The sequence below is a fragment of the Chenopodium quinoa genome, unplaced genomic scaffold, assembly GCF_001683475.1.
Source record: "Chenopodium quinoa cultivar QQ74 unplaced genomic scaffold, ASM168347v1, whole genome shotgun sequence".
Lineage (NCBI taxonomy): Eukaryota > Viridiplantae > Streptophyta > Magnoliopsida > Caryophyllales > Amaranthaceae > Chenopodium > Chenopodium quinoa.
Genome location: NW_018743919.1, coordinates 3169095 through 3178592, shown reverse-complemented (window position 1 = coordinate 3178592; position 9498 = coordinate 3169095). Strand labels below are relative to the sequence as shown.

The 9498-nt window shown below is 37.0% G+C and overlaps 1 protein-coding gene across 2 annotated transcripts; it reads left to right on the top strand.

Annotated features, from left to right (window-relative positions):
• The first annotated feature begins 1438 nt into the window (after positions 1–1438).
• On the top strand, positions 1439–9192 carry LOC110687399 (leucine--tRNA ligase, chloroplastic/mitochondrial-like). 2 transcript variants are annotated; one of them, XM_021864044.1, is made up of 20 exons: positions 1439–1922; positions 2850–2994; positions 3106–3162; positions 3421–3540; positions 3621–3725; positions 3846–4069; positions 4166–4232; positions 4316–4470; positions 4635–4899; positions 5037–5231; positions 5541–5620; positions 5810–5872; positions 5982–6063; positions 6348–6425; positions 6498–6599; positions 6736–6908; positions 7030–7207; positions 7511–7588; positions 7865–7996; positions 8548–9192. In XM_021864044.1, the coding sequence occupies exons 1-20, from the start codon at positions 1534–1536 to the stop codon at positions 8788–8790; spliced, it is 2931 nt and encodes a 976-aa protein (XP_021719736.1). In that variant the 5' UTR covers positions 1439–1533; the 3' UTR covers positions 8791–9192. The 2 variants fall into 2 exon arrangements, with proteins under 2 accessions (XP_021719736.1, XP_021719737.1); XM_021864045.1 differs by lacking the exon at positions 1439–1922 and having other exon boundaries at positions 2865–2994; positions 3110–3162.
• Positions 9193–9498: the final 306 nt, after the last annotated feature.

Below are 9498 nucleotides of genomic sequence, written 5' to 3'. Positions count from 1 at the left end.
CCACCAAAACGATATCATCCGCAAACAACATACACCATGGAACTTCATCTTGAATTGGTCTAGTTACTTCATCTAGAATCGTTGCAAAAAGAAAAGGGCTTAATGCAAACCTTGATGCAATCCAATTGTAATTGGGAAATCTTTTGTCAACCCTCCACATATTCTCACATTTGTTAACACATCCCGATACATATCCTTATCCAAATCCTCTCGGCTCTCGTCAACATGCCCATTTAAATCACCCCCAATATATAATTTCGCTCTGTGGTGGACACCCTGTACCACCTCGTCTAAATCCTCCCAAAATTGTCGTTTCTCTTCTGCATCCAAACCAACTTGGGGAGCATAAGCACTAATAACATTCACAATCTCCTTGCCACATAGCAACTCCACCCTTATCAACCTATCCCATTCTTCCGATAGACCTCGATTACCTCTTTCGACAACCTCTCATCAAGGATCACACCAACTCCGTTCCTAGCTCCACCATTCCTAGTCATGTGGCTCATTTCTTGTCTAACGTACCATACCTTATACCCCAAACCCAAGCCTCGAGCTCCTTCTCCTGTCCACCTTGTCTCTTAGAGGCACATGATGTTTATGTGTCTTTTCTTCATTACTTCTACCACTTCTGCTGATTTTCCCGTAAGAGACCCTACATTCCAAGAACCAATTCGCAAAAGAGTCCTTTCTCCCACGCTCCCTCATACCACGCGCACTCGTACCACGCTCCCTCCTGTCCCCAACTGTAAGCCCTTAACCATTTGACACCACACTTGGGCAATGTGGCACGTCGCTTTCAGGCGACGACCTAGCAACCCTTGCATACTCATCATTGCACCCGAGTCTGGGAAGTGCAGCACGTCACTCAGTAGGGAACACCCCAATGGCACGCCCTTGCTCATTTGACACCACACTCGGATAATGTGGCGCGTTGCTTCCGGGCGACGACATAGCAACCCTTGCATACTTATCACTACACATGGGTCTAGGAAGTGCAACACGTCGCTGAGTAGAGAACACCCCCACGAAAATATCAGTTTGGCTCATGTCATGGGATGTGACAAAGTTTTACACTGGCTGTCACTGTCCTACCGAAACCCTCCTTCTTTATCCAGGCTTGGGATTGGCAGTGAAAAAACCCACTGACGGAGTTATAATAAAAAATTAGTCGAGGAATAATAAAAGTATGTAATATGTTGATTTGGTATTGCAATTTTTAATTGTAGCTTCTAAATTTCTAATATACAACTAAAACAAAAGTATATAGTATTATTGATTGATGATTGATTATTGATTGGGGTTTAAGATTATTTTCGTCAAATTTTCAACTTTGTTCATAAATGCTTCACCTCCTAGGCTCCTACACAATTGCTGGGCTACAAACTTTGCAAATTCATGTCAAAGTCCCAAAGCCCATTTTATGAAAGAACATACACTTTCAATGTAAAGCCTGCCAATAAAAACCAAACTATGTTAGGAAGTTGCATTATCTTCTTACTTTGAAACTCCACCCTTCTTCCACCCAAAAAAATGGAGACAAATCTTCAACTGCCTTTACAAATTCATCACTTTAAACCATCTTCTCTTAAATACCCACCATTTTTTTCACCTCAAAATCAATTTTTTCATAAACCCATCTCCAATTCTTCTACTAATTTTGGTTTTCGTAGTAAAAATAGTCTTCAATTGAAGCTTAGAAGTAGAATTAGAAGAAGAGTTAGTGAAATTGGAGTTGAATTGGCTAAATTAGAGGAGAAAGAAAAAGATAAGGAGCAACAAGTTAAAAGGGCATACCCATTTCATGAAATTGAGCCCAAATGGCAAAAATTTTGGGAGGATAATAAAACTTTTAGAACCCCAGATGATGTTGATACTTCTAAACCTAAGTATTATGTTCTTGACATGTTTCCTTACCCCAGGTAAAACCCTTTCCTTTATCTTTTTATTAAATTTGTAAGAATTTTTGTAATTTGCTACTATATAAATGCTTTGGTAAATGCAATGATCATATATACTGTTTTAATTGACTGTTTGAAGGTTGAAAATATGTGATTTGGACTGTTAATTGAAATGGGACGAGCTTCGAATTTGAATTAATTAGTTTATATTGTTTCATATTTGACATTTGACAATTGTTAAGTGACAAGGGTGTGAGGCTACATTATGACAATTGTTTTTCACTTTTAGGATAATATGGAAAGAAATTAGAATGATTGATACTGATGATATTTCTTGGTGCAATAGTTGTAGTTGGTTTTAGATGGTAATATTGTTCATTAAGGTAGTGATTGAAAGTTTTTTAAATGTGCATTTCACCTTATGGTACCATCCTTGAAGCTCAATTGGCTGTATGGGCAATGCTTTGGCCCTAGGAAGCTACCACTGTGTAGAAATTATGGGCGGGAGTAATAGTGCATTGTTATTTCAAACAACAAATGATGACATGGGTTTAATGCGGAATGGAAATTGTTAGTTAAGTAATCAATTATATGGAGCCAAGGAGTTGTGGATTGTCATGATTCCTCGCTTTATCTTTGTTTGAAATGCTTAATTTCTCATACATTTGAAATGACAAGTTGTCTTTGTAAACCATCTCCTTAGTTAGAAATTTGATGTCACTTGTAATTTAGATTATAAATGGCTAGCTATCTAAATGGTATTATTAGGTAGTGAACTATATTTCTTACTCAGGCTGACTGGCTTCTGTTTGAACCTCCCTCTTGCAAAGTCGGACTAGACCAAGATAACATTTTTTTGTCTTTCGATGTATAATTTTTTGTGTGATGTAAGATATTCCACCTTGAATTTCTGCTGAGTTTTACATGGAGCAATATTACTTTTTACAGCGGAGCTGGGTTACATGTTGGTCATCCACTCGGATATACAGCTACTGATATTCTTGCCAGATTCAAAAGGATGCAGGGTTTCAATGTTCTGCATCCTATGGGATGGGATGCATTTGGGCTGCCAGCAGAGCAGTATGCTATTGATGTATGTTTTTATTTTTATTTTATCTTAAATCCTAGGATATGATTTTATCACATTGTAGTTTACATTACCTTTTTGTCACAAACTATGGTCATCAGCTTGAATGTGTGACAGACAGGTACCCACCCTAAAATCACAACTATGAGGAACATTGGGCGTTTTCGATCACAGGTTAGTTACTTTCTTTGTTGTCCGTACTTTGGCAACCACACCTGTTCAGGGTGTTGTTTTCTGTTAATCCTTCAATTATCTCTGAAAATTTATCAATAGGCACAGAAAAAGGAAAAAATGTTGCTACGCGTAATGTTGACTTACATGTTTTGACGCCTAGCACTGCAAACTTTAAAGTCCAAAATAGGCATATTAGATGATATGAGTTGTCTTTAGCTCTTTGTAATTCTTACTTTATTTACGCTTGCTGCCTTTTAGCTTAAAGCACTGGGCTTCTCATACGATTGGGATCGTGAAATCTCTACAACAGAACCAGGGTATTACAAATGGACACAATGGATTTTTCTTCAACTTTTGAAAAGAGGATTGGCCTATCAGGTCAGAGTCACACCACAACATATAAAACATTTGTAGCCCCCCTCCATAAGTCAAATTTAACGGTTAACTTTGATTCACAGGCAGAAGTTCCTGTCAATTGGTGCCCTGCTCTTGGCACAGTGTTGGCAAATGAGGAAGTGGTAGATGGTGTCAGTGAACGTGGGGGTCATCCAGTGATTCGAAAGGTATAGAGGAAAGTAAATTATAGAATGCTAAGTTTCCATTGTGTTTGCTTCTGATGTTGTCTTACTTCTATTTCCTTTGAATGTTTTCATAATTTCAGTGTCATTGTTTATTACAAGCAGCCAATGAGGCAGTGGATGCTCAGGATCACTGAGTATGCAGATCGCCTTCTTCATGATCTGGAAGAGCTTGACTGGCCTGAAAGTTTAAAGGAAATGCAAAGAAATTGGATAGGGAAGTCAGAAGGAGCCGAGCTGGAATTTCCAGTGATTGATGTTGATGGACAAGAAAGAGGGGTTGAAATTACTGTTTATACAACGAGGCCAGATACTATTTTCGGAGCAACGTATGTATCGGGAAGTTAATTCTCTTAGTAGTGTTCTAAACATATACTATTAGGATTTATCATCATCTGCTGGTTTGTTCTACCTTTAATTTGCAGATATCTTGTGCTGGCACCGGAGCATCCGTTGTTGGAATCACTAATATCCACAGACCAAACCAAACATGTATGTCTGTTATATTCTCTTTCTGAATAAAATATCTACTTCTATTTGCTATCTAAAGTTGAGTTGTATTACTCTTATAATAGGTTGAGGAGTATAAAGAGCTTGCCTCAAGAAAGAGTGACCTTGAGAGGACTGAGCTCCAAAAGGAGAAAACTGGAGTCTTTACTGGTTGCTATGCAAAGAACCCTGCCAATGGAGTGGCCATTCCCATATGGGTGGCAGATTATGTTCTAGGAAGGTGTGGCCGAGCTTTCCTTCAATAATATATATTGTCTAGGCCTCACTTAAATTTCAGTGATAACTGCAATAGTTGGGAATCTTGTTGTGCTTTTGTCAATGTTGCTATGTATACTTTAATTTGCATACTTAGCTGTTGGCTTCCATGTATTGTTGTTGCTGCAGCTATGGTACTGGAGCTATAATGGCAGTTCCTGCGCATGATACACGTGACCATGAATTTGCTTCGAAGTATGATATTCAAATTCATTGGGTTGTCAAGCCAGATGATGAAGACGGCAGCAGTGTAGGTAAGGCCTATTCTGGCGATGGTATTATCATGAACTCATCTTGTTTGGCAACAGGGCTTGATATCAATGGCTTGTCTAGCAAAGAAGCCTCTGCAAAAGTAATTCAGTGGGCTGAGGAAACTAGAAATGGAAAGAAAAAGGTTTGTCCCTTTCACTAAAGTTGATCACCTAGTCACTTGTAGTAGTTATAAGGGAAAAGCTGGCGCAATCTGAGAAAGCAGAAATAGACAAATTTTATGGTTTCTCTTTAACTTTTTTATCGGGTCTTGTTCTTCAGGTGAACTACAAGTTAAGGGACTGGCTTTTTGCTAGGCAGCGATATTGGGGGGAGCCTATACCTGTAATATTTTTGGATGACAATAGCGAGAGTGTTTCGCTTCCTGAAAGCGAATTACCTTTGACACTTCCTGAGTTGGATGATTTTACTCCTACTGGGACTGGTGATCCGCCATTATCCAAAGCGGCATCTTGGGTATGTGTTCACTTGCCACAATATAATTTATCCTGTGATTCCCTTTCATAAGTTGTTTGATTTGCAAAACATAGTCTGTGTAGGACTATAATTTTGAACATTTATGTGAATCTATTTTCCATTTCTTCGATGTGTACTGCCAAGCTTTTGTTTTGCTTTGTGAGGGTTGTGACCTTTTATATTTTTTCGCATTGACTGTAGCTTCAGGAATGCTTTTAGGCTTTTTCTCCACATAAAATGGATATATCTCAGCCATTTTTGCTGCTTTTACATTCCTGATATGTATTCACTCTTTTTTATTTATAACAGGTACAAACAGTAGACCCAATATCAGGAAAGCCAGCCAGAAGAGAAACAAACACCATGCCCCAGTGGGCTGGCTCGTGCTGGTAATGTCTTTTTTTTTGGCACTTATTTTTTGTATCTCCTTTCTTATTTGGTTGTCATTCTATGTGATTCAGAGAGAAAAGTGAAAGGACTTTCAGTTGTACTCCGTAGCATATTTAAAATTTTAAATTCTAGTGTGACTTTACTGTTATATCTTCATTCTTTGGTATAACCTTTTGTACTATGTACAGGTATTATTTGAGATTTATGGATCCAAAAAATTCAAAGGAATTAGTCAACAAAGAAAAAGAAAGGTCAGTTGTTTACAATACGTTAACAAATATAATCTATACAAAAAATGCTTGTTTTGAATTGCATGAAGAATACTCCGTGACTTACCTTCTGGCAGTTGTCACCATGCAGGTATTGGGGCCCAGTTGATGTCTATGTTGGTGGTGCTGAGCATGCAGTCCTTCACTTACTTTATGCGAGGTTTTGGCACAAGGTGTCAAGGTTTTCTTTGGCTAAGTTCATGCTTTAATTCAAGAGATTCTTAGATATAGAGCCTTGGGACTTCTGTTTTGGACTTTTAGATGCTGATAAAGTTCTTTTCATACTACTTTGATCTGAAATATTATCCAATATAATTTAAATAATACTTTTATGTCTGAGAGGTGTAGAATGTGTTGTAAGTTTCTTGAAGAAATGATTTCATTCTTGGTTGTACTATCATATCTGATTCTGTCCTCGTGTCATTTGATTGCAACTCTTTCTCTCTTCACTTGTCAGGTTCTCTATGACATTGGTGTTGTGTCTACAAAGGAACCATTCAAGTGTGTTATAAACCAGGGAATTATCTTGGGAGAGGTATGAAACTTCAGTGACTTAATTACATAATGTTGCTCCAGTGTTTCATTATATTCATGTCTAAATTTCCAGGTCCAATATACAGCACTAAAGGACACAAATGGAAATTTTATATCTGCAAATTCAGCTACCATGTCTGGTGATCTTTGTCAAGAACAAATTCCTGAGGAAAAAGTATGCGATTTTTGTATTCATAGACCTAGTCGTCTTTAATCAACTTAGTATCTCATCAAAATTTTATTGCCAATTTTTTTGTAATTTGATTTCTCCAAAAATAAGAATATGATAGAAACTTTTTGCTTGGGTTAAGGTTATGAAATCAGGCGAATTTTTTGTGTTGAAAGAGAATCCAACTATTCGGCCGATTGCTCGAGCTTATAAAATGAGTAAAAGCAAGGGTAATGTCATTAATCCAGAGGACGTGGTTGCTGAGTATGGTGCTGACTCACTCCGCTTGTACGAGATGTTCATGGGACCATTGAGGTTGATTTTAGTCACTGGACTTGATTAGTCTTCTTTAATCATTTGTCAAAAATCTGGATTTTATTAAGGGATTGATAGAAAGTTTATGTATTAACTAGCAAATCCATTCTGATTATTTCAGAGACTCAAAGCCATGGAATACTAGTGGAATCGAAGGTGTTTATCGATTTATGGGGAGAGTATGGAGACTAATTGTGGGCTCGCCTCTATCTGATGGTTCATTTAATGATGGAACAATTGCCGTTGATGAAGATCCCACCATAGAACAACTTCGTTCGCTTCATAAATGCATTGAAAAGGTCGAAAGTTCTCTGTTGTAATTTGGAATTTCTAAATTTGTGGAAGTGGGAGATAGACATATTTGTTTACTTTTGCTGGGAGTGTGCAGAAGAATCATGTTTAAAAGATGGAAATGGAATATATGTTCTCAAATTCAAAAATCATGCAAAATCATATAAAAATTATATTTCTCAATTCAGAAGAATTCTGATTATAAGCTGAGTTTCGTTTGTTTGCTGGTTTCATTAGATCTTATATGATAATGACCAGAAGGCTTGTTTATTCATATGAAATAGTCACCGACATTATTGGGTTTCATGTAGGTCACTGAGGAAATTGAAGCAACCCGGTTTAACACTGGTATTTCGGCAATGATGGAGTTCATTAATGCAGCATACAAGGTTTGACCTGTTTACATCCTTGCTCTTCTTCCCTGTGAGCATGTATCTGTTTCTTTTTGGAACTTGGGCAGAAAATCTTTGAGTTTTACATTTAGGGTTGTATGTCGTTTATGTGATAAGTAAAAGTCATCTTATTGTTTCTGTGAACCCAAATTTATCTGAGCTAACCTAAATTTGATCAAATTTTATACAATAGTATCTCAAGCATGATATTAATTGAGTTAAATTTATGGTTGTTATTGCCTTTTCATGACTTCATTGTTTTCTTCTTATTAGTGGGACCGACATCCAAGGTCAATCTTTGAGGCATTTGTTCTGCTGCTTTCACCATATGCACCTCATATGGCTGAGGAACTCTGGTTTCGCCTTGGAAACTCAAATTCACTTGCAAATGAGCCTTTCCCAAAGGTAGGATCAAGTTTCCCCCTTGCCTTCAGTTTTCAAAACTATATACTCCGTATATTGTTACTTGCAACTTTGATGCACATAATGATCAATGCTCCTAACATCTTTAGTAGTAGACCACAGTTTTTTTAGGCTGTCCCAATATTAGTCTATTCTGGAATCTAGTTAGTTGAACTCGGAATTTTTTCATATTGGTGTAGTGAAGATGTACAAATTTAAACAGAGAAAGGACAGTCTTGATATCTTCATGTTTATCTTTTTATTTAGAGACGGAAGGACTACTATTCTTTTCAAGTTCATAGCAACTACGAAGTATTATGCTTCACAACTTGCATTTTGCATGGTTTATCGCACCTTATTTGCTTATTATAGCCAAAGAATTCATTGTACAAGGTACTTTTCCTAGTAAATTCTTCGTGAAATTCCATGTTATAGAGGTGCTTAGCGTAAACTGGGGGTGCTTCAGACTTATAAACGGCCCTAATTAAACGAAGCTAGCTGTGAACAGATACTAGCTCTTCTAAATTCTTACTTGTGAAAGTTCTTGATTTCAGGCTAATCCAGCGTATTTGAAAGACTCCAAAATAGTCCTCCCCGTTCAGGTCAATGGAAAGACACGAGGAACCATACAAGTAGAAGAAACATGTACTGAAGATGAAGCTTTCAGATTAGCCTCCACAGACGAAAAGCTGTCAAAGTACATCAATGGGAAAACCATCAAAAAGAAGATCTTCGTTCCTGGTAAGATCTTGAATGTGATTGTGGTTCCTGAAAACGCCAAGGTGGGTCAGCGATGAACCCCTTTTCCTCGGCCTTTGTTGAAATTTCCTTCTCAGTTGGAGCAGAAGTGCATCACATTTCATAAATACGAAGCCAGTCCGAAGCTTAATTCACTATATCACAGGAATGCAGTATGATTTCTTCAATTTTCTTTTTTTTTTTTACTAGATTTGTTTAGTGGGATTGTTGCTTCTGAGTAGATTCTGCATGATGTTTTCTCTTACTGCAAATGGTGCGCTAGAAGCATATCTATGACAGGCTTTTTTTTCTTTTTCTTTACTCAAAAGTTTTCTCCTTTTCCAGTCCTAACACAATACAAATGCTGAGCTATTATATTTTGATTCATTTGTGTATAATTATTATTAAGTGTATATATTATGAATGATCTTGAAATGAGGATTATGGTTTTTTCTCGTCCAGATATAACTATCTTTTTACGTTTTCTGTATAAAAAATTATAATGTGTATTGCTTTAGCAACGAGATATATGCCTCTATCCTAAATTAGTACTCATCTTGTCCTTGTCTCAACCTCTGTGATTAAGGATTATCTATAATTTTATCGAAATGTTTTTTAAAATCATGTTTGCTTTCCTTAGATTTCTCTTCCTCTCTTCATTTTTATTGATGTATAATCAATTTTATGACACATGACTAATCTTTTTAGGACATTCGAAAATTGTATACGTGACTATTATTTTCGGACGGAGAAATGGACTATTTTCA